General features: G+C 38.9%; 2 protein-coding genes across 2 annotated transcripts; one reads left to right on the plus strand and one right to left on the minus strand.

Moving 5' to 3' along the window:
* Positions 1-7: 7 nt before the first annotated feature.
* On the minus strand, positions 8-882 carry LOC109704415 (glycine-rich cell wall structural protein 1.8-like; the record flags this gene model as incomplete). The annotated part of the gene is made up of 1 exon (XM_020225151.1): positions 8-882. A coding segment is annotated over exon 1 (796 nt), but the record flags the coding sequence as incomplete, so codon positions are not given.
* A 7897-nt stretch (positions 883-8779) lies between these two features.
* LOC109704416 lies at positions 8780-10232 on the plus strand. Its single transcript, XM_020225152.1, has 2 exons — positions 8780-8810; positions 9672-10232. The coding sequence occupies exons 1-2, from the start codon at positions 8789-8791 to the stop codon at positions 10034-10036; spliced, it is 387 nt and encodes a 128-aa protein (XP_020080741.1). The 5' UTR covers positions 8780-8788; the 3' UTR covers positions 10037-10232.
* The last annotated feature ends 16111 nt before the right edge of the window (positions 10233-26343 follow it).

A 26343-nucleotide genomic window follows, 5' to 3' on the forward strand; every position in this document is an offset into this window, starting at 1 on the left:
TAGCCACCGGCGCCACCATACCCGCCGCCGCCACCACTACCGCCGCCACTGCCGCCGCCATAGCCGCCACCGACGGTGCCCCCATAACCCTCACCACCTCCGCTACCACCGCCACCACCATGCCCTCCACCATGCTCGCCATATCCCACACCACCACCACTCCCACCGCCACCGCCACCGCCACCGCCACCGCCACCGCCACCACCATACCCACCACCATTCTCTACACTGCCACCATAGCCTGCACCAGTACCCCCGCCGCCACCGTATCCACCACCATGCTCACCACCAACACCATATCCACCGCCTCCACCACTACCGCCACCACCACCGCCACCATAGCCAATTCCATGCTCTCCGCCTACTCCATAGCCGGCCCCGCTGCCGCTTCCTCCACCAGAACCGTACCCACCTAAACCACCATAACCGACAGCGCCACCAGAGCCGCCACCTCCACCACCACCAGAGCCACCGCCATGATCTCCACCAACTCCGTACCCACCTCCACTACCACCACCACTTCCAAACCCTACCCCATGTTCTCCTATCACACCATTACCAGGGATGAAGTGCTCCCCAACTCCATAGCCGCTGCCGCCACCGGAGCCTCCACCTCCGCCGCCACCATAGCCTCCAGCAGCACCACCACCACCGTAGCCCGAGCCGCCACCAATGCCGTGGCCGGCGCCATATGGGAATGGCTCAAAAGTGAGGAGAGCTCTAGTGGCATTACATATGATTACACTAAAGAGAACTAGGAGTGCAACACCAACAACTTTAGTTGTAGTAGTCGTGGTGCCCATAACGCTAATGTTTGTGTTAAGGACTTGGATGGGAAGGAACAAGGGTGTGAGTATGGCTATTTATAGAGATCGATCGGGGAGGAGGGCGACAGAGAGAGGGAGAGAGAGAGAGACACAGAGAGAGAGAGAAAGAGAGAGAGTGGTTGGGGAATGTCGTGTATGCCCATACACTATAACACTATGCACACACATTAGTAGCGCATGCGGATGGAGTTTATGCGTTTATGCTGTATTGCATATTTCTGCGTTGCATGTTACCCATCGTTTTCTCACTCATTGGCTATTGCCGGGATTGATGATTACTTTGTTGGACGATCGAACTGAAATGATCGTTGAGATTGAGCAACAACGAAAAAAGGAAAAATTAATTAATAAATCTACAGGTGAAAATGCAATGCGAGAACCATTATGAATTAGGTCTTTAGCTGCAATTTTTTTTGACTGGTTCCATGGTAAAAGAGAATTTCATTACAAAGGCGCTTTTTAGTCAACATTTAAGAAAAGCATCCCAAAGTATCCTTATAAGATAAAAAATGTTGACACTTCGAAAAATATTATCATATATATTAACCGTTTATCATATCAAACAAATTTATTGATCATAAATTTAAATTTCGACGACGTTTGGCATAAGTATCAGCGTATACGCAGCCGCTCTCCATGTGCCGATTACCAACATTTTCAAATGTGACCATAGACTGCTTTGGAACATTTTTAAATATAAAAAAAATCCTTAAATATTAATTTTCTTGCTGTAATGTCTTTTTAGCTTTTGTTTATTTTAAATTTTACTCATATTAGTTAATTAATTTTAAAATTTTATAAAATTGAATGATTTTATTAGCAATCACTTAGTATATAACTGTATATTGACGGAATTAATCAGCAATACAAAAGGAAAGAATGAGATGTGATTATACGTAAAGCAATGTTACTTGTATAGAGCGTAAATTTTATAATCTAGCTATCCAAAAACCAAATATTTATACTAGTCTTACCAATATTCTTTTAATACTAAGAATCTTAAAAAAAAATTTAAACTCTTCAATAATGGGTGCAAGATGGACACATGATTAATACTAAAAATCTTACAAAAAAAATAAAATTAAACTCTTAAATGATGTAAAAGTAGTATTTTTCTACATAACTGCACAAAGAATCACCATATATATATATTTTTTCATCAAGAAAAAAAGGGACACGTGATTAATTATACCTATCTTGATTCACTTAATTAATTACTAACTTAACAAGTACCACGTCTCCTTAAAAATTAGTGATAAACTTGCTTTTAAATTTCTTTTTGGTTTACTAGATTAATAAGTACATATATTTGCAGGAGACAAATAATCTATTGTTTAGATGAATCTCTTTTGTTTCTTCTGAGTCAAATTGACTTGTGGCTCTTTTTGGGTTAAGTGAGTTAATTTGGGCAATATAGGTTTAGTTAAAGGTCAAAATAAAATAGGTTAAAAAATATCTTCTTCTCTTTTGTTCTTTATTCTCTTTTGTAGCGTTTCTCTCAAGAGCAAGAAAAGTGCAAAAAATGGTCCAAAGGTTGTGGGATTTTGTTAGGTTTGAGGTGGGTGACCTCCAATATACTTCTTTCTCTCTCTTGTGAACATTCATCGTAACATATTTTTGGTTGAAGGTTTATTTGGTATTTTTCGGTTTTCATTGCATGGTGTTTTGAATATTCGAGATAAAGTTGATTAAATTCATACGTGGGGTTATTTGAGATTGTTATAATTGTAAGCTTTTTATTTCCCTGTCCTTATCTTCTACGGTGGTTATGTGATCTTGAACGTGTAGGAAAATTGAATTTTCGGTTTTTACACATCAAAGGAAAGGGTGTGCTAGGCTTGGAGCCGATTTTACTTTTCTCTTCATCTTAGTCGCAGTAAACTTGGAAGTTACAAAGGACTACTAATATAAAAACTTGGAAGGCAAAATCTTTCTCTCCATTCCTCTTGATCTTTGCATGTACTTCTTATTTGTCAATCATATTTGGAGAGAGAAATACAAGGATACACGAGCGATCTAATTAATTACCAGATTTTACGTACCTTCAATACAAGTGTAAGTGGATCTGTCAAATGTAGAGTTGCTAGTTTTATGGCAATTAAAGATATGCTAATCATTTCTTGTTTATTAGTTGAGGAATTAGCATGTATTTGTTGTTTAGTATACTATTTACTGGTAATTAATTAGTCGCCTATCTGTAAAATTTTTTATCTAGTTCCTCCTAATGCTTGTATTCACTTATAACTGCTTACTGAATTCAGCTAAGAAGTAGCTAGAGTCTCATGAGCCTTTTCTCTTTCATCTGCTTCAATTTTACTGCGTTCGAAAGAGCCTGTTTTTTCCCTTTTTTCCCCCTATATATAAACAGAAATTAATGCTATCAAAGCATTCATCGATCGGGCGCCCAACAAGAACACATGGATTAATGGGTCCACTTTGATGAGAGGATCCACAACCAGTAACATTGCTCCCACTTTGGAACATTCTTTAGACTTTCCGGATATGGAGGTACAAAAGCGAAATAAATTGTTGGGGTTTCAATGAAGCCCTTTTCCCATTATAAACAATAAAAGGGATTTTTGAGTTTGAGACGCACTTACCTGTTTACAGTAATGGAACATATATATCCAGCTATGTTATCTTCCCGCGTGCATGCATATATAGAGGATAGGGCATGGTGTAGCACTTAAAGAAAAGCAAAACATGTGGTTCTTGAAGGTAGATGAAGAGCCAAAAATTTAGCCTAGCTATATACTTACATATTTGATGATCATATATATTAACAGTTCAAAGTTGATCTATGAACTAATAATATATATATAGTACGGGCCTAATTAATTAATTTGTGGTTTGATTTATATATGGATCTACTCCAAATTAAGATCGTTCAAATGCGAAGGTCCGGTATAGGGATCTGCGAAACCTTCCTGGTACAAAAATTAATGGAGTTTTTAAATTCATAATACAATTAAAATAGAAAAAACAGTAGCTACTAATTAGTACTACAATCCATGTTGTAACAGTAGTCGCTAGCTGTGCGGGAACTACTGGTATGCAGATCAAACTTTGTCATGCACTCCAAAAGCTATAATTTTACCGACTTTCATCGATGATATTGAATAAGAATATAATTATATAAAGCACAAATGCTTAAATGAGAATATATGTATATGTTAAAAAAACTAATATAATTATATACAGCACAAATGCTCAACTAATATAATTATTTTATCAAATCTTCATGCTTACGCATGCATATGATCGATTCTGCTGTAAGCTTCAACAATTCTCATGCATGTTTAGTATTAGGTGTTATGCTATTCAAAGAGTAAATAGAATGAGGCATTCTTTATGTAATTTTATTATTTTAGAAAAGTTGGAAGTAGGCTATGAGTGAGTCAATTAATTAAGTTAGCATGATTAAAATACGTACGGTTCAAGTTAAGGTGGAGTGATGAGGCAAAAACACCTCGCAGAAGAACGATCGAGTGCTTAGCAAGTTCCCTGTGCGTAGCAAACAACAAAAATCTAAGCCAGATCTAATGTTCAGTATATAAACTTTTTCCAAGAGTAGTTTCTAAGAATGTTCAACTCGATAATTCTCACTGGGCTGAGTTGGAATTGTTTCGATTCACTGAAAGGAGTTTTAGTGATATTGTTGATAGTGATCAAAATAAATCTCAGAATAGAATCTATGGAGTCACACACATAAGAGGTTGTGATTGATCGGATAGCTAGATCGTGATTATTGAATCACCGGAGGACATAATTGTCAATATGTTGATAATTGGACTAATTTATAATTGTTATAAATTAGTGGTATTGAAGTGTAAATGTTACAAGAGAGGACTTACTAATAGTTAGTAAATTATAAGAGGACTTATGTGCAAATATTGCATTATTAATTTGATATAATCAAATTAATATAAAGATCGAATCAAATTAGAATTTGATCGATCTAACCAATTAAGGAAAGGATAAATTTAAATCTAAATTTATACTTATCCTTAATTGTCATTATATTATTAAAAAAAAAATTATATTCCTTTATATAATATACGGGAGTTTTTAGAAAACCTTAGCCGTTATCTCTCTTTTCCTCTCTCTTCCATATTCTAGCAAGAACGACGTCTAATGATGATCACATGCATTGATATGGACTAGTAACAGCATGAAGAAATCTAACAGAACTACCAACTAATTAAGTTTAAATAATATTCCAGATTGAAGAATGAGTTGGAGTTCTACAAATTCTGAATATGCACAGAGAGTTTTTTTTTTGGGATATTGCTTCATAGGGTTAATTACATCATTAGTCTCCAACCTTTACACCATTTTTCACTTAAGTCTCCAACCTTTTCTTTCCAATCAATTTCCATTCTCTTGATTTTAAATTATGTCCCGGCCATTAAAAAAGTAGTTAAAATTAACGGACTCGCCATGTAAGCACTTACATGGCTAGCTACATAGCTTTTTTTTGCATGTCAATTTTGATATCTAAACTTTACATATTTTTTATTTTAGTTATCAAAAGTAAAAATTTACATTTTTAATTTTAAATTCAAAATTAATATTAAAATTAAATATTAAAAGTAAACAGAAATTAGAATTTTGAATTTGAGAATTTTGATTTAAAGCTGAATTAAAATTTTAAATTGAAATTAAATTTTAAATTTTAATTTTAATTAAATTGAATCTAAATTTTTAATTCAAACTTAATTTTTTATTTTGATATTTGAATTTCCATTTAAAATCAAAATTTTAAAACTAAATTTAACTTTAAATTTTGAATTTAAATCAAATTCAAAATTTTGATTTGTAACAATTTTAAATTTGAATTCAAAATTTATAATTTGAATGAGATTGATTTCAATTCTAATTTGAATTTAAACTGCGCAATTCAAATTTACATTTTGAATTTAAAATTTCAAATCAAAGTTTGAAATTAAATTAGAATTAGAATTCAAAATGTGAATTTGAATTTAAAATTAAATACAAAATTTGAATCTGAATTCGAATTTAAATTTGAATCCAATATCAAAATTTAAATTTAATATTTGAATCTTAAATAAATTTATTTTTGAATTTATAATTTAATTCAAAATATAAGTTAAATTTTAAATTTAAAGTTATAATATAAAAATTAAAATTAAAATTGTGTAATTAGCTGGTATTGACACAGCGTCCATGGCCTAACATGGTGTTGAGTGGCATTTTTTGTCAATTTTAACAACCGTTCTGACGGCAGGAATTTAATTGTAATAAAATCAAGAGGTTGAGAACTTGATTATAAAGGAAAAAAGGATTGGGGACAAAAGTGAAAAAAGTTGAAAATGTTAGAGACCAATGGTGTAATTGACTCTTGCTTTCATATGCTATCAAATCAATATATATGTTTTGATTTTGAATCGCTCAAATTTTTTATTAATATCTTGAGGCAAGCATATATATATAGATAGAGCATTTAGAGTGATCACATGCAATGCATACATAATAGCATAAGATTTTAAAAATTAAAAAAGAATATTAATTTCATGATTTTAATAAGATCTCACAATGTTGCACATCGGCCAACTACAATATTAGGCAAATTTATCATATCATCTTTTAATTAAGGAGATTGAACCTATATGCACGACCAATATAAATATATAGTGACATATATACATAGACGATCTAGCCTTATATGCTTTTAGAAGTATAGCAGCATTTGTAGTATTAAGTCATTTTTTATGCTAGAATTTTCGAATCGATAATTAGCTCTATTAAATTTGATATAGAATATTTGAAGTAATTAGAAAATACATTTCGTGATTTCGTGTTTTTTTTTATACCATATACCTAGTGACCGACGGAGCCTAAAATTAATAATTTTGATAATCGTGGTAAATCATTTGCAGATTTAATGGTCTAAAAATATTCAAATCATGTATTTTGTAAATTATATCAAAAATTTATGAGATTTATTTTCTAAATATTTTTACTACTCTAGATTAAGCCAAATGGAGTCGATCGTCAATCCGAAAATTCTAGCATAAAAAACGATTTGGTAATACGAAAACTAAAGTGCTTTCAGAAGTACGTATACAAGCCGATGGCTATATATTATTCCAGACTTTACTAGTTAGGTGTTCGATCGGTTTGTTTGTGGCATGAAAGAGCTACAAAAATGAGTTGCGCTACCCATCACTACTACCCTCACAAGTCGACGAAGAAAAAGGTACGTAGCAATGAAACACTAATGGCGCGAAATATATATTATAAAGAATTAATTATTATATATCTCGAGCCTAGCTATGTGGATGCCAGATAGAGCGCAATACGTACTCTACAGGAACTTTGTATAGCCTGCGGGCCCACAGACACTGGCCGATAAAGGTCACTAACTCATGCATGTTCTGGCCAATTAACAAAGCCCACTAACCCATCCATGTTGCATGTACTGGCCAACAAAGGCCACTAGCGAGCCCCATGCATGTGCTCCTCCACCACGACGAGAGATTACATAGCGTGATGCACCACGTCCACCACGTTGGTGCGTGCACCGCATTTTTCCACTCTTCATCGATCCCCTGTTATTTATTTAATTTGATTGGAGAAATATATATAGTATTATCCAATGAAGTGCGAATTCACCTAGTAGTTTAATCAGAAGATGAATTAACTTTTAATCAAATAAGTTCTCTAGCTACAGTAAAATAATAATAATAATAATAATAATAATAAACTTTTTCTTTAAGAGTGTAAAATTTTATTTTATCTTTTTCCATCATTAGGAAGTCTTTTTTTTTTTTTTGGTCAAAATTCCTACCGTAGATAATTATAACTAAAATAAGTAAAAGTGAGGCTTTAAAGATATATATATGTACTAAGTTTTAATTTCGGATTACAGTTTTCTAACACATGCATGTTTTGATATTTTGATGGACTCGAAAAATTTAGAAATTCTTTGAAGCTTTTCTCAAATTAATAGCATAAAAATAATACTTATTTTTCGGATGATAATTTTTTATCATTATTATTTTGATTGCTTTGAAAGAGGTAAGCTCCAAAATATTATTTAATAAGATAAACTTTAGCTTTCTCCCGTGGTGATTTAGCTCAACTTATTTTGTCATTATATGATTCAAAAAAAATTTTTTTTTTTTTTGAGAGAGAGAGATAGGTAGTACGGTATCCGCTTCGTTTATTTCATTTAGAAATAAATTTTGCTGGAAATGTGAATCAACTAGGATTCGAACTTGGGTCTCGGGTACCAACCACCAAACCCTTTGCCACTTGCTTTAGGACGGTCGGTTATATGATTCCAAAAGTTAAACTTAACTATTATACAATTTAGCTCATATTTACTTGAGCATTCTTTATTAAAAAATTTACATTTAACTATTCTATTGTTATCAAAAAATATATAGTATTGTTATACTGTTTAATAGTAAATTTTTTAGATAAAGATAAAACTACAGAATATATATCTAAATATAAATTTTTGAACCACAGAATAGTAAAACAAAATTAAGCTAAACGGCATAAAGGGCAGATTAAAATTTATTCTGTTAAATAAATTTTCATTTAGTTTTTTAAAATATTGAAAAGGGATAATTTTATCATGGCAACTCCAGGTGCAAGCAAGATTTCTCCCACCACTCCTGCCACCTTCAGAAACACTATAAATACCCGGGACTTCCCAAACTCTCATCTCATGAAACACAATTCCAAAGTTCGCTCCATGGCTACTAGAACTAGTAGAGTTGTTACCACTACACTACTAGTGCTCCTAGGTGCAACCATATGCTCCGCCGCTAGAACCCTTCTCTCTCTAGAGGCCGGAGCCTACGGCGTTGGCCACGGCATCGGCATCGGTGGCGGGGGCGGCTACGGCGGCGGAGGTGCCGCTGCTGGAGGTTCTGGTGGTGGAGGTGGCGGCGGTGGCGGGAGTGGCGGCGGNGGGCATGGCGGAGGGTATGGCTCCGGCGGGGGCGAAGGGTATGGCATTGTGTACTCTTGAATATATATTAACTACTAAGATATCATTCTTAAGGAGCTTCAATTTAACAATTTTTTTTTTTTTGAGTAAAAAAAAAGTTGTTTCAGACATAGTTAGCAAATTATTCGCGAGTTATTGACAATTCGAATAAATCGGTCTGTATGCGATTTATTTCCAAAAATTCAAAATAAAATGTAAATTTTTGGATTAAATTTATTATTTACGAATAATTTGCGTATGCCGAACTACTCGGCTAAAAAAATGCGCAAAATTTTTGGATAAAATTTCTTCCCGAATTATTGACGAATTATTCGTGAATTATTGAAAAACTTCATGAACTTTTGAAATATGTGGATTATGAAAAATTAAAGATCATAATGACAATAAAATTAATTTGCCATTGCTTTTTTAACTTAATCTACTTTATTTTATAAATCTTTATTTGTATATTTTTAAAAGTTTATAACTATATATGCTAGTAGCATAAATTTAGAAAAAAGGTTTAGTTTAATAACCAAATTTTTTATCACAATTTTTAATTAGTAAACATATAATTTTCGCATAAATCGCATATCCGAATAATCGGAGAATCCGTTTCTTAAGTCATATTTTTCAACAAATATAAAGATTGAAATCATTATAACTATACCGATTTTTTGCGGAATCCGAATTAACTAACTATAATTTCGTATGATACCATCATAAGATAATTTGTATATATCAATTCTGCTTAGACTTTTAGTTTTATGTAGTGTCCTTTCATTTAAATCCATGATGGGTGAGGGAAAATTTTGAATATAAAACGCAAACACATCACTTACTGGCATGCGCTTTAAGATTAAACAGTTGTTTCATCACAGATATGGAGGGGCGGGGGGCCATGGCGGAGGCGGCGGCGGAGGAAACGGCGGAGGTGGCGGGTACGGCAGTGGAGGTGAGCACGGAGGGGGGTACGGTAGCGGCGGTGGAGAGGGAGGCGGTGCAGGGTACGGCGGCGGAGGGGAGCACGGCGGAGGGTACGGTGGTGGAGGAGGAAGCGGCGGAGGTGGCGGCGGTGCTTACGGGGGTGCAGGAGGGTATGGTGGTGGTAGCGGCGGCGGCGGCGGCGGTGGCGGCGCCGGTGGTGTTGGTGGGTATTATGCTGGGTTGCATAATGGGTACATTCCATGAAGTTGGGAGTACGAAAACAGCCCCAAGCTACCGCCGTATCTTGAGCAACTACTAGTGCCAATAAAGAAGTGTGCTTATTATTATAATTCGTACCTATGATTATGATATATAATATGTGTAATTAAGGGAGGGGTTTGATGATTTCTTATGTTGGGTTGGAATGCTATTTGTCGTTGGAACTACCGTTATAATTCGTTGTAACATGTGAAATCAACGAATGAAGTGATTAAAACTATATGTTCGCTATCTAACTTGTATGTCCCTTTTTTCCCTCTTTTTTTCTTTACGTTTTCAAAAGAAACCTATACCTATTTCATTGCATAAAAGTAATGAAAACAGCATTAATTAGCTTAATAGAAGTGTAATATATTGAATTTCAATGTATCATACTGAACTTTGACGAAACTAAATAAAATACAGCCAAAAAAGGAATATAATAGTAGTGTTCGTGATGGATCGCGAGGATTTCGAAATAGTTGAAACCGTTCTAAAGCTCCGTGAAGTGAAAATAAAAATTTCGAGACAGTGATTACTATAACAAATTTTGCATTTAAGAATGCTTTAAACAATAATTCGCAGCGTTTTAAAGCATCGGCATGAATAATTCCAACAATTTTAAAAGCGTCTGGCAAAGAGTTGTTAAATAAAACTATCGGGACAAATCTACCGAAATTTTAATATAGCGTCGAGCAACTATTTCTGATTTTTTTGACCGTCAGTAATATGTTAGTTGTCAACTCTAAAATAATCGTTAATTTAAACAATTGCTAATACTCCAAAGCATCGATAAATTCATTACAATAGAATTAGATTATCGGGACATATTTTTGGGACAATTTTGTCGAAGTATCTCATTTATGCAAAAAATTTTAAAAAAAATCTATTAAGGCCTAAATATAAAGCCCAATCTAATCAAAAACAAAAAATTTCTCTACGCAACCAACCCCACCTAGCCCACTCGACGGATTACAAATAGAAAAGAAAAAAAAAAAGAAAAAAAAATTGATCACCATCTCCCCTTCTTCTCCTCCGCCGTCCTAGTCGACGAGATAGAGTTCCGGCGGCTGGAGTTCGGCAGCGAGGATCTCGCAGGGACCGTAGAGGGCTACGATCGCTATGTGTCCCTCCGCCACATATTGCTAGAGGAGTAGGTGCCAAATATCAAGGCGGCCCTATATATAGCGACCGCACATATAACAATACTTTTAAAAAGTGTCGGTAATTTAGCCAGCAGCACTTTTTTTAACTTATACTAACATTTAAAATTGTTGCTATACATCAATTTTGTTGTAGTGAATATTATAAAATACAAAATAAACATTCTAATACAAAAACTTTGCAATAATGAACAAAAATTTTAAGTGTTTCAACATCAGTAAATATCATGCCCCGGATTACTCATTTTTTCGTGCACGCCGACAAATCCGCCGTATACAAAGAAATTTTCTCTGTATACGAAACGATAGCTGTATCTGTACCTGTAATCATACAATACTACAACCAATAGTATAGAGCTGCTAAAAAAAGACATATATAATAACATCGGTTCAATATGCATACATAGTATCCAAATACAAAAATCACTCGCTCCAGCAAGAAACTAACATCAGTATGTATAAAAACTCAAAACCAAAACTAGCTGAAGCTGGTATATCTCTAGATCAGCAGCAAAACGGGAAGGGATCTAGCTCGCGACTTCCTTTTCACGATCTGAATCCGCAACAGCAGCAGCCAAAGAAGACGGCTCTGCAAAAGGGTTCCACAACTGGGTGTGAGAACTACTACAAAGAGAAGTAGTTCTCAGTGGGTACCGCTACCAACCTCAACGGCTTACCCACTAAATCTACAGATATATGCTCAAAGATAGTTAAGAAAGCTGAAAAAACTCTACAGCTATATGCTACCATACTATCACTAATCAACAATCTGTAGGTATGAGAATGCAGTGTCTAACCCAAATCTCACTAGGGACTGGAACACACTCGTCCCGCCTGTCGAAGCAACACTAACTGCTACCATGTTGGATCGTTAGTGGAGAGCAAGTCCAACCAGGACAAACCGACAACAACGCAAAAGCACTAAACCCGACTCCGGAGTGGCACTCGTAGGCGCTATCCAACCGAGTACGCAAGCGTATCTCTGCCGAGCTCAATCAGGCTCTCATAAGCTGTAATCAAAGCAGAAGGGTCTAACAAGTCGAACAATCATATTAAACATGCCCTCGGCACAATCTGATATAAAAACAGTAAACCAGGTCCACCGTTAACCACAATGACACCGAACAGTCCATAACAGTCTATACACTGCTGTAAAAATAAACTCGGCATCCCAGCACGAGCGTAAATGTATTCTACACTATTCTAGATATCCACCGCCTACAAACTGCGGCGATACAAACAACCTACGGCTCCTAGAGCTAAATCTTATAGTTTCAGAAAATGGTGGTGTAGAATCGATAGTTTTCTCTTAAGTCAATTCCAAGTCCAACATGTATAATTTATCTAAATCACTACTCTATACTTCAAATTTGGATTTCAATTAACATGCAAATCAACAAATTCGAGTAAATTAATATGATATACAAAGATCAAAATACATGCTGACATCAACTAGGCTTAGCAGGAAATTCGTAGTAACCGGTAAGCATATCATTAACCCACCTCTAGCGCGAGTTCGGCGAGATTAGGAAAACGCTAGAAGAAGCCCTGCCAAGCTCAGCCATGAATCAGCACAATCCTCTCTAAGGGTCTAACACAAGAACACCAAAATTGTATCAATTCCCTTAAATTTCAACACTAATGCTTAATTCCTCCAAATCTAATGTCAAAACTCACTTTTCAATCTTCCAATCCACAATTCAAGTGAAGAATATTCTCAAAACCAGTAGGAAATGATGGAGTAGCCTCCTCTGGTCGAAATTCCAGCTTCCTCAAAGATTTGGTCCAAGAAAACCACAAAAATTCAAGTTTCAGCTCCAAAACAACAGCAGTTTAGAAAAATAGCAAATTGACTATACTAACCTCAATCAATTTCTTTCAAATTAGCACCACGAAACCTTCCAGAAGTCTACTAACCACCAAACCAAGTTTCGCGGCAATCTGACCTTCCTACGTCGCACACGAGCCAAAACGCCGAAGGTCGCTGTTGGAATTCTACTGGAATTGCAATCCTTAAGGTGAAATTGTACAATTAGGAGAGTTTAGAGGGGCTAAACTGCAAAAATAGGGCTTCTCTGTGAAGAAGGGTGAAAAATCTTCTTAGGGGTCGAACACAAGCTTTTATAGGGAGATAAAAGAGTAAGAAAAGCCTCAGGAATAGGAAAGACTAACCTGCTGCTCCTGCAGAAACGAGCACTTTCGGGCGCCCGAAACTCACTTCTGGGCGTCCAAAACCTTTAAGCCATACAACACACCCTCTTCGGTTCCTCCGCCTGCGGTCTGCTATGCCCCTAACGTGGTCCGACGTACCTCACCTACCACCATATACGTGTCAACGCAATCGATATTTCCAAAGTAAACATCCGGGCCCACAACCGGGCGCCCGAAAACAGGATCCGAATTTGCTTCCAGTTTCAACTCAGTTCAGCATTCAGTTCTAGGCGACCCAAACAAAGTTCTGAGCGCACGAAACTGGCAAAACTCTAGTTTTGCTTATTTGAGTGCGCCAAGTCCGTTTCTGCATCCCTTTTGTGCAAAAACAACTCCGATTCAGTCCGACACTCTCCAGATGTGTCGACCAATCGCTAATACTGTAGCCAATCCGATACAAAACCTCCAGGATACTACAGTAAATTTCAATCAACAATACTAATCCCAATCAAGAAATATAAAAATTTCTACTATTGCATATGCATTGAAAATAATAGGAACAAAAAATTTTCATCACTGTTTTATTCACGATGAAATTAGTAAAGTCTCTAAATGCATCACTCTTGCTGCGCGTATATTGCTTTCAATTGTGCGTTCTCTTATAATGTATATTAATATAGAACCTGCGCTTCACAGCGGATAGCTAATATTCAGTCAATTAAGACATATAGTTATTAAAACTTTAAGATTGAAAAATTTATAACTAAAAAATATCAAAAAATTATAAACTGGTCTTTTGTACATTATAAAAAAATAATTTTTTTATTAATATTTTTTAAATTTTTTTAATATTTGTAGAGTAGAGTTAAATTATTCTAATAATTTTATTTAAAAATTCAATTATATTAGTAGTTTTAACAGCTATTATATAAATTTTTTAAACAAAAAGTTAAAGTCGGAAGACTTATTTCAAATTGAATAATAAGTGAGGGTGTCTTTACCATTTTAAAATTAATTGTAGAAAAAAATATATTACTCACCTAATATATATTAAGGGCGTGTTTGGTTCGAAGTCGGAATCGGAATCAGAATCAGAATCGAAATAAGCTAGAATTGGAATCGGAATGACTCATTATCTAATTCTGTTTGGTTCGTTACCTGAATCGGAATTGGAATAAATCATTCTCATTATCGGTGTTTGGTTCAGCTAGATATAAAAAACGTAATCAAATTAATATACTAACTTTATCTTTATAATATATTAATTTAAATTAGAATTGAAAATTAAATATTAAAAATTTACATCAAAATTTTGAAATAATGTCAAAATTTTAAATCTATTTTTTTTAAAAAAAAATTTAAACTTTGAAGTTGAGTGGATAATTCAAAATATAAAACAAAATTTCGATTTATTCAAATTCTGTGAGATCCCTGGTGTACGCAGTGAAGACTTGTCAATAGCTCTAGAGAGTGTCAAGACAAGTTTGAGTCGCGTTGACGCGAAATAGACGCAAAACGGACTCTGTGCGACGCGAGAGCAGCATTTAGCAAAAAAAATCTGCAAATAGCTATTTTTCTGCTTGCTGTACCGGTACAGCCATCACAGTGTACCGGTACACTGCACAAGCTGCACGCAGATTGCTCTCGGGCTGGCTTCTAGTACCGGTACGTGGGCCCGTGTACTAGTACGCTATGTTAGGTGAGGGGCTTTTTGGTCTTTCCTTCCCTCGTTGTTTTCACCCACTCCTTCTCCCTCCTATATAGGATAGAGAGAGCAGAGATGAGAGGACTTCAGCACTCTCTCTCTCCTCTCCTTGTGCGTGATCGAGCGTGGTGGAGGAGCTTGGGTGGAGTTGTTCCGTCGCCGACGTCGCGCTGCGGAGCTGTTCGAGCGCGCATTTGTTGCCGTTGCATCGCGAGGAGGCCGGACGAGGGTGCGTTTTCGCCGTTCTTGACGTCGCGCCGGTGCTAGAATCGCTGTTGAGGTGAGATGTTCATCAATTTCTCCAACCCTGGCAAGTCTTTATCACTTCCGAGCTCAAGGATGCTGTTTCGCAGATTTTCTGCGTCGACCGTTGGCATTTCGACTCGTACGCGACGTAGGAGCGTCGGATTGCTGCTAGACTTGGTTTGTTGGATTCAGGACTTTGAGAGGAATCCACGAAGCCCAAGATTGTCGATTTTGGTGAAGCTTAGCTTGGTCGAAATCCTGTTCCACTCTGCTGCTATTGTTTTGGGCAGAATTATTGCTTATTATGGGTTTCTAGGTCTAGATCCGTGGAGTGTTGTTATCGCTGGTTTGTTGGATTGCGCCGAGCTTGGCAGGGACTCCGGTGACCTCCTTCACTACCAGGGTTTAGCTTTTGAGGTGGGTTACATCGATTTATTCCTAAGCACAGTATTAGTTGACATGTATGATTTTCAGTTTTGTAAATCATGTTATAGTTCATTTTTGTTGATTGTATCATGGATGAAATCAGCATTGAGAATATAATTGGTAAACCATAAATATACATGTTGGACTTGAAATTTGACTTAGGAGAAAACAAGCGTTTTGGACCTGTCACCTGTTTACACTACCTGATTTAGCTATAGGAGCCGTTCTAATTTTGTATCGTCGCAGTATCGAGGCGACGGATACCCCAGGTAGTTTAGTTTTCTATTACGCTCGTGCTGGGTTGCCGAGTGTATTTTCACAGTAGCGTTCAGACTGTTCCGAACTGTTGGGTGCCGTCGGGGTTGACGATGGACCCCTATCACCTTTTTGGCGTCGGATTGTGCCGAGGGCACGTGACTGTGAGTTGTTAGACCAGTTAGTGTTGGTTATCTGGACTTTGGCTTGAGAGAGCCTGATTGAGCTCGACAGAGATACGCTGCATACTCGGTTGGGTAGCTCCCACGAGTGCCACTCCGGAGGCGGGCGCTGTGCTTTCGCGTTGGTGTCGTGCATGCCGGTTAGACTTGCTCTCCACGGACTGGTTAGTGTGGAGGTAGCTGGATAGTCTCAACTGGGCGGGACGGGTGTATTCACCGTCCCTGGGACGGGTATGTTTATAGTCCCTAAAGAGATTGGGTCAGAATTGACATTTCTACAGTAGGTTAGCTTAGAACATGATAGTGTAATAAATGGTAGCTGTAGATTTTATTACGGTATTTATTATTACCTTTGCTCCCTTCTGTAGACTTAGTGGGTGGACCGATGATGTTGAGGGCAGCACCCACTGAGGACTACTTGTTTTACAGTAGTTCTCACGCCCTGTTGTTACCCCATTCTTGCAGAGTCATCGTCTTCGGCTGCTGCTGTTGCTGATCAGGATCGAGGCAAGGGCGTCGCGAGTTAGAGCCCTACCCGACGAGCCGAGCTAGAGGTGCCCCTACAGCAGGTAGTTGTTTGTAACACACTAGACCTTTGCAAATTGCGAGGTTCGAGTGGTTGGTTGTGTGCTGAGCAATTCCAGACTTTCTGGTGGGTTGTTGACAGTGTTCCGACCTATGGCTCGCATCCCGAGAAGTGAGGTTTAAAGCCTAACACAAAAATCCGAAAAAACGAATTTTTGGTAAACTCTCGGATTGCATTTTTGGAGGCTGTGTACCGGTACAGGCTGATGGCTGTACCGGTACAGGCTGATGGCTGTACCGGTACAGCCACCGGGCTTGTACCGGTACAGAGCCGCTGAACCCCGCAACCCGAGCCTCGGGTTGGAATTTTCGTGGGTCTTGTACCGGTCCAGGGGCCCGTGTACCGGTACAAGGAGGCTGATTTCGTGCAGTTTGAACTGGAGGGGTGTTTTTGCAATTGTGGACTTCTTATTTGAACCCCCATGCCCTAGGGGCTTCTCCTGAGCTTGGGACGAGCAAGAGGAGAGGTAAGGGAGCCCTTCACACTCTCCCCTTTGATTCCCTTGGTTTTTATTTGGATTTAGAGATATTAAAGCCTCTCTTTTTGCTCCTTTTTGGGTGTTGGAGGCTTTTCCACCATTGGAGCTTGGGATTGGAGCTTGAGAGGGGGAAGATCTCTATAGTTGGTGGACTTAGAACCTTGATTGAAGCTTCTAAAAGGTTAGTAACCCCTTCTCTCCCTCTAGATTTGACTTTTAGAGGTTTCTTTGAGATGAAACCCTAGAGTGAGGTTTTAGGGTTTATTTTGGGTATTTTCGTTTTAGGGCTTTTGGAGCTCAATTGGTTGGATTAGAACCTTCCTCTAGGCTAGATTGGAAGGGTTCTATCTCTCTTTTGGAGCTTTGGAAGAGATTTCTTCTCTTGAGGTGAGTGTTGACCCTTTTGCTTCTAGGTTATTGATTGAGCTATTTGCTCTTCGTTTTGTTTCGGTAACTCCAGTTTTGATGTTCCTAGGGTGCTAGGAAGCTAGTGGATACCTCCGTTCGGCGAAACGAAAGTTCGATTTTGGTGGGTTTGACCTAGCCTATTGTATGAGAAATTCTCATAACTCGTGGTTCATGCTTCGTTAAGCGATTATTTATGCATTTCCATGCTAGATATATTTATTGTCAATTCTAGGATGCTTAACATACCTATGTTATGTATATTGAAATTTCGGACCTCTATATAGTAGAGAATCAGCGTATGAAACTTGTTCATGATTTGGCATCCTGTTGAGACTTGGTATCGTGGTTCCTATGGTGAGAATGAACATTGCTTGCATCCATTTAAACTTATGCCTATTTGAGACTCAATGTAACTTGGGAGCTATAATGGGGCTTGGGAAATTGAATTACTTAAGAACTATGGGGCCAATGTCATCAAGGGGCATTGGGCTCGGGACATAATGAACCTAGTAGTAATTTCATATTTGAATCATAGAACATAAAATGAACTTAGTGGATAACATGCTTAGGTGTCATAAAGAGGCACCAAGCCGAGTGAGTGTTGGAACATCATATTATGACTTTGACATTGACCGAGAGGTTACCAGTGCTTATTACCATGCTAGAGACATGAGGATTGGATACTTGAGATTTGGACTATGCTTGCTTGCCATTTGTGCTCATTCGCACATGCTTGTGAGAGTCGCTCCCTACAAGCCGGCACTCCGGAGTTAGCCTACGCGTCTACGTTCGCTCGTGCGGTATGAGAAACCTACGGGATCGGGAGGGATAGACTCATTCCTAGAGTGGGAATGCTGGGGTTACCACTTACACTTAGGCGGCACAAGCTGGACTATAAAAAGTGATCTAAACATGATTGAACAATGACATTGAACCGAGACTTCGAATAATCACTATAAAAGCTTAGTAGTTGAATTACATATTACATGCTTATACAGGCATAATTGAGACATGTAAGTAATACTTGATAGTTTCTATGCACATAAGTATACTTGTTGCCATGACAGAACTTATGCTCATGTATTTGATAAGGTTAATAAACATTATTAATTCGCCACTTCGACATCTTCTTATGATAGAATAGATGTATACAAAGACATATTGACATCTATGGCTTACTTGAGAGACAAAACTACAGTAGACTAGCATTTCATTGTATACTTTTATATTGCAAGTTATCACATTACCTTTTATTCCTTCATCGTACTTACCTTTCGTTTTGGGCCTAGGGTGCAATAGAGCTGAGGTTAGTAATTGCCCACGGGCAATATAAATTATAGTTCACAGCGCCTCATTTTTTGATGCTTCAGAGCATTCCACCCGGAAGAGGCTAGACGACGGCCGAAGGGAGTTGCTTCGAGCTACATGCTTCCTTAGTGACATCGATCCGTAGGTGGTCTACCTCTCGTTGTTTTTATTTGTGAGAGGTTGAGAGTTGTACCCGTATATGTATAAAGACGACCCTTCTTTGGATTTATGGTATTTCTTTGAGGAGTTAGTATTTGTATCACCTTGTGCTTTTACTTTTATGGATTAGTAAGTTTCCTTTATTCTCGTTTAGAGGTTAGAACTTTACTTCTGCTGATATCTCTAGTTGTAAGATTTTTCTTGCTTTTACTTCCGCTTTTATTGTAGACGCCTTAATATGTGTAGACATATGGCGGTCTGGGCCGCGCTCTCGGAGGGCCTCTGCCGTCCCGGGCATGACAATTAATTTGGTATCAGAGCCTAGGGTTGAGTCTTAGTGGACCTAGCAAATCTTAGCCGGATTGGACTAAGGAAATAGGCTCGTGAGAGACATGTCTATTTAACCTGTGAGCGAAAATATCCTGATTGGGTGTCTTGATAACTCTAAAAAGTTAAGTTCGATCGAGTGTATTGCTTCTAAACATCGCGGAGGGTTACGTTGGCGGCCGACAACGTAAACATCGGGAGTTAGTAGTGAAAGACATTTCTTACTTTCGCATGATTTGGGGTTTTATCTATTTGAGCGGAGATGCGATAGCGGGTTTACTAACTTGCGCTTTTATGTTTTGTAGTGACGATGCCAGTTACACGCTCCCAGTCTGCTGGGGTGGATGATGCGGCACACACCCGAGGAGGTCGAGACCTCCGGCTATTCCTGGATCTAGTGAGGTCCGTGACTTGGAAGCGCACATCTTGTGGTCCTCACTGATCTGTGCGGCAGCAGACGGCAGCGGCGCACCGACAAGGCTGAGGTGCTCAACGCAGAGGCACGGATGAACCATCTTGAGACCTCTTACTGTCAGGCAGGCGGCAGCTTCGAGGGAAGACCTATGGTTCCCAACCGCCAAGCACCGTGGTGGACGTCGCACCGAGGGCGCAGTCCCCCGCGCCCAGTTCTTCACGTGCGCACCGGTGACCACACCACTCGGGAAGAGGTCCTGCGGCACACCCAGTTCAGAGACTCGGCACGGGCACTTTCCGCGGTGAGGGCCGAGGGAGCGCGAGCGGATGCGCTTCATGACGCACCTCAGTGAGTTCAGGAAGTGCAGCCGAGGACGTTTGACGGCGAGAACGTCAACCACTGCATTGTTGAAGAAGTGGTTGATAGCACATGGAGAAGATTTTTCGAAACACTTTGTGGAGGAGCGGGATACGAGTTTGGCTTGCCACTCAACTTCCTGGATGGCGAGGCCTATCGTTGGTGTTGGATATCCAGGACAACCTCAGCACCGACTTGACAGAGATCTCATGGACCGATTCAAGGAGCTTCTTCTCGCGCACTACTTTCCGACCAGCGTCAAGAGGAAGATGGAGGCAGGATTTGCGCAGTTTGCGCCAGACGAGCAACAGTGGTGATACAGAGAGGTTCTGCTCGGCTTACTTCAAGCTCTGTACCGTTTGTTGCTGAGGGATGATGGGGGACAAGGCCCGTACAATTTTTCAGGCGCGGATTGCGGCTTCTATCTCTTTCGGTGTGTCAGTCCCCAAACCTCCGAGACGTACCTGGAGGTTTGGATCGAGCATTTGATAGTGAGCAAGAAACGGCGATTTGCAGGGACGTACGCGAGAGCTTAGAGACAAGGGAAGGGAAGAGGCCTGAGCTGCGAGGGTTAGTCAGAGACGCACTCATGGAGGCCGCCGAGGCACCCACAGTAGCCGAGCCAGTCCGCGAGGTACGTGGCTCGTGCTACTCAGCGAGGAGGACCCGATCTGCGCCAGGCTCCCCGCTGCGTCGATCTGTGGTGGTCTCCCTAAACCCGCGACAGTGTTCACGCAGCGGGGCGCAGGTGTTCTTTTTGTGTGGCCAGGAGGCCACTTCCAATCGGACTGCCCGAGAGGTTCAGCGCCAAGTGCCATCTTCGGCATCTGCACTAGCAATTGCCCTAGGTCCCAGTCCAGGGACATCTTCTGCGATACACCAGGCAGGAATGGCCGCCAGTTTGCGAGCGGCCAGGCCGGAGGGTCAACGACAGGCCCGCGAGCGGGCCATTGTACGCGGCCCAGACTGAGAGACGCGGCAGCCGAGAATGTGTTCGCAGGTAGTCATTTTACTTTATGTATCGAGTTATAGGAGCTTTATTTGATACGCGGTGCATCGCATTCATTCAAAGACGCGGCTTTTGCCGAGTTTTATGGCAACCCACTTGTATTCTTGCTGCATCGCCGAGACGAGTTGTTTAACCCCCACTCATTGCTTGACATTCGCTGCGTTTTTTTCTACCAGTTGCCGCTGTTTGGGTTGGAGATTGGATCATGCCCGGTAGACTTGCCAGCCGTTACACAAACTCGGAGAAGTTTTGATGGTCGTGTTGGGCATTGGATTTGTTGACCTAAGTATTTTCGCCAGCGCATCGATTGGCAAGAATCGAACGGTGAACAGTTAGAGAGGGCCGGCAGCGGAGTTGTGTAACCGAGGATTGGCCAGAGTTCCGCTTTTTGCGATGACGATTACTCTTCTCGAGCTCCGCAGTTGATTTAGTAGAGGCTAGCGTAGCCTACTCGGGCTACTGTTGGTTGGCGGGTGCAGAATGCCACCCTCTAGGATTGAGGATGCCCCGTAGTACGGGAGTTTGCCGACGTGTTTCCATAAGCTTCCAGGCCATGCCACGCTGATAGGGAGATTGAGTTTGTAGTGGAATCTCGTTCCAGGGACGGGGACCACTCCAATGCTCAAACGGCACCTTATAGATGCCCAGCGGAATTGAAGCGAGCTGAAGGCACCAGTTGAACAAATCTTTTGGACAAGGGTTCGTTGGCGACCGCGAGTGTGTCACTGTGGGAGCTTCGCGTCCCTATTTGTGAAGATAGAAAGGAGTCACTTCGTTTTGGGGAACATCACGATCAGACCCAGTATCGCATGTACCGAGGATTGATGATACTTTTTATCACGTCCAGGATCTTCGTGTGTATTCCAGATCGACTTGCAGTCGGGATACCACCAGTTGAGGATCAGACCTGAAGGATGGTATCGAAGACAAGGGCTTTTAGGACAAGGATGGACATCTAATGAGTTTAACCGTTATAATCGTTTGGCTTACTAACCCACCGGCAATGCTTTTATGGATTTAATGAATCCGTGTTGTTCCAAGCCTATATTTAGCCCAAGGTTTGTCGTGGTGTTCATCAACGATATTTTGGTGCTATCTCCCTGAATGATGCGGATCACGAGGATACACTTGAGACTTCGTACTTCAAATGCTTCGGGAAAAGAGCTCTAATGCCAAGTTGCAAAAGTGTGCAATTTTGACTTTAGAGAGGTGGCGTTTTTGGCATAATTGATTTTTGGATCAGGAGATAGCTTAGACCAAGGAACATTGAAGCTATCAAGGATTGGCGAGGCGCGACGATGTGGCCCGAATACGGAGGCTCATTGGTTTGCCGGGCTAACCTACGCGATGGTTTGTGAGAGAGTTGCAAAGTTATCTATCCCCTCACGAGCTTCACGCATAAGGGCACCAAGTTATTTGAATGATGCGTGTGAAAGGAGCTTCCAAGAGTAGAAGCAAAGATTGAACGACCGCTCCCGTCCTAACCTTGCCGACTGCTAGAGCAGTTGGTTATTGTGATTTATAAGGTGATGCTTCTTTAATGGATAGGATGTGTGTGATGCAGGACGAGAAGGTGATCGCGTATAGCTTCTCGCTTCTTGCTAATAGCTTTCTAATTTGCACAAGGTTGAAATTCGAATCCTTCTTACTATAAGATTAAGAATAATAATTTTTGTGTACTCATAACAGATGATTGGTACTATATATATATATATAACTAATCCATAAAATGTTATGAATTAAAGTATAACATGATTGATCATATTTATTAACAATTAAACAATATTATTTTTCTCTAGCATAAATGCAGCATGTAGATGAGCATACAAGTTCCTTACACTTCACTACCAGGGTTTTACTTTTTAGAGGTAGTTACATCGTTTATTCCTAACACAGTATTATTCGACTGTATGAAAACTTTCAGTTTTGTAAATCATGTTGTAGTTCATTTTTTGTTGCTTGTATCATGGATAAATATCAGCATTGAGACATGATTGAGAAACCATAAATATAACATGTTAGACTTGGAATTTGACTTAGGGAAAACTACGTTTTGGACACTCATCACCATATGATATTACACACCCTGATTTAGCTATAGAGCCGTAATTCTTGTATCGTCGGCAGTATTCGAGGCGAACGGTATACCCCAGGTAGTTTAGTTTTTTCTATTACGCTCGGCTGGGTGCCAGAGTGTAACTTTTACAACAGTAGGCGTTTAGGCTATTCCAGAACTGTTCCGTTGGGTTGACGCGGTGGAACCCTATCGTCTTTTGCGTCGATTGTCCGAGGGCACGTGACTTTGTGAGTTGTTAGACCCAGTTAGTGCTTAGTTATCTGAACTTTGGCTGAGAGAGCCTGATTGAGCTCGCACAGAAAAGACACGCTGCATACTCGTTGGGGTAGCTCTCACCGAAGTGCCACTCCGGAGGCGGCGCTGTGCTTCTGTGCGTTGGTCGCGTGCATGCCCGGTTAGACTTGCTCTTCCAACGGACTGGTTAGTGTGGAGGTAGCTGGATAGTCCTCAACTGGGCGGGAAGGGTGTACTTCACAGTCCTGGATGGGTATGTTTAAAATCACTAAAGAGATTGTGTCATCGAATTGACTATTTCTACAGTAGGGTTACTAGGAGCAATGATAGTGTAATAAGATGGTATCTTGTAGATTTTATTACCGGTATTTATTATTACCGTTTGCTCCCTTCTGCTAGACTTAGTGGGTGGAACTCGAATGATGCTTGAGGGCGCACCCACTGAGGACTACTTGTTTTAGCAGTAGTTCTCACGCCACTGTGTACCGCCATTCCTTGCAGAGCCATTAGTCTTCGATTGCTGCTGTTGCTGATTCAGGATCGAGGCAAGGGCGTCGCGAGTTAGAGCCTAACCCGACGATCCGAGCTAGAGGGCCCCTACGGTAATGGCTAGTTATTTTTTGTTGGAGTTCATGTACATACTTATATTCACTCGCCAGTGCCGTTAGCTCTTGTATCTTGGATTTTGGCGATGTATATGAACTCGATTGTTTTATTTCTTGTTCTTTCTAGCAGCTTATACAACTGTTTTGTAGTATTGTATGGATTATCAGGTACAGTTATCGCTTCGTATACAGGAGAATATTCCTTTGTATAACGGGCGGATTTGTCTTCTCGTGCCCGGGAAACGTGAACCCGGGACGTGACAAATTCAAATTAAAAAATTAAAAATTTAATTTAGATTTGAAATCCATAAATTAATTTAAGTATTATATAAAATTTGAATAAATACTTTATATAAATTAAATTTTAATTCAATTCAAATTTACTAAGTTAGATTCAAAATATCTATGTTAAATTTAATTTTTATCAACCAATTAAAATTTAAAATATCAATTTAATTTCTTTCTAAATTTAAATAATATTCTTAATTAAGAAGTTGAAAATTAAATTTAATCCGAAAAATAATCTATTTCCTTCCGCGAACTATCACTTCCAATCTGGTCCTCCCTAGGCTGGATTGAAAATAAAGAGGTATAGAAGAATTCTCATTCCATTCCGATAATAATCGAAATCGGAATTGAAGTCGGACATCCTCGATACCAAAATACTATACGAACGGATTTCACGCGCAATTCCGATCCGAAATTACCGCATTGGTGAAAAAGAAGCGAACCAAAACACTCCCTACATATCCTATCTATGGCAAACTTATATTAGATAACTAATATCTAATAATCAAAATTAATAAACATATCCAATCTAAAAATTCTAGAATAATTAATTATATATTAAAAATTGATATATAAAATGCTCTATACAAAGGTAGGCGGTGGAAACGAGCCGAGCTCGAGCGAAGCCGCTACCGTCGGCTCAAGTATTCGGCTTGAAATTAATTTCGGAGCCTAAATTTAAGCTCAAGCTGGTTTGAAATTAAATTTGAGCCGAAGTTCGAGCGAAGCCGCCTAATTTCGAGTCGAGCGAGCATCGAGCCCTAAACGAGCTGCTGAAATTCTCAACATCATACGATCAATTAGTTTAATTTGTATAAGAAGCGATTATTTATAATTTGATACAAAAATATGTCGATAATAGTTCTAAGAGTACAACCAATGAATTATATGAAAATAAGTATTTAGATATAAAAAAACTAATTTATGAGTGAATATCAATATTTTCAGCCTCAAATATCTTTTTTCCGCCTTTCATCTCCCAAATTATTCATTCTCATTTTCTGCGGTCAAAATAAATAAATTATATAGATAAATATTGGACTTAAACTATCCAATCATATATAACTATAAATTAAAATTTTATATGAATCGATAATTTTTTATTTTAAAAATATTCTGTATAATTTTCAAGCATACAATTTAATAACAAGGTAGGTAACCGGCGGTATATCTGTTCTTGGTAACTTGGAGGCTTCCGCTTGCGGTCACTTAAAGTGTGAAGACAAAAAAAGAGAAAGAGATAAAACATATTGAAAATTTAGAGCTTTTGTGAACAGAAAGAAAGAAAGGAAAAATGTATAAATTCTATAAAATTTGGGCTCTTTTATTTGTCTATTGTGTTTGTTTTCTATCGGGGCCAACAACATTGGCACCACTATATTTTAACTACCCTAAATGAATTATTCCTCAGCCTATATATAGCATTAAATCTATTATAGTTATATTTTTTTAATATGATTATATATATATTATAATTTATATATATAGGTATATATATATATATCTATATTGTGTAGAACTACTATGCTATGAAAATATAGAGGATTTTGATGATTTGAATTTTTGACGCCTTTTGATTAGAATTGTGTGCTTGGGATGATTGCGGCCCCCTAAAAATTAAATAATACCCCTAGGATTGGTGGTCCCTACAAAGTAATCAACAGTAATTAATCCAAGATAAGAAATGATTAAAGGGTTTGATCTAAGAATTCAAAAAATCGAAAGCACAAATCCTCTATACCTTTCGATATGCACAGTACTCTAGCTATATATATATAATATATAGTATATAATATATAGAGAGAGAGAGACGAGAGAGAAGATGGAGAGAGAGAGAGAGAGTCCGGCTTACTAATGCTATTAATAGCAATCGAAGTAACTTGTCCAACTAAGTTTTGCCGCCGTTAGATCTAACTCTTTTGATTCCTTTTCACCTGTTAATATCATACTATTCAACCAACGCACGCGGTTCACCACTAAACAATAGGG

The sequence above is a fragment of the Ananas comosus genome, unplaced genomic scaffold, assembly GCF_001540865.1.
Source record: "Ananas comosus cultivar F153 unplaced genomic scaffold, ASM154086v1, whole genome shotgun sequence".
NCBI lineage: Eukaryota > Viridiplantae > Streptophyta > Magnoliopsida > Poales > Bromeliaceae > Ananas > Ananas comosus.

What these genes read in the sequence shown, in the direction of transcription:
- LOC109704416 (XM_020225152.1), top strand. Translation starts at nt 8,789, where the DNA reads ATGGCTCCGGCGGGGGCGAAGG. An exon ending in GGCTCCGGCGGGGGCGAAGG is followed by an intron (nt 8,811 to 9,671) that starts GTATGGCATTGT and finishes GTTTCATCACAG; the next exon opens with ATATGGAGGGGCGGGGGGCC.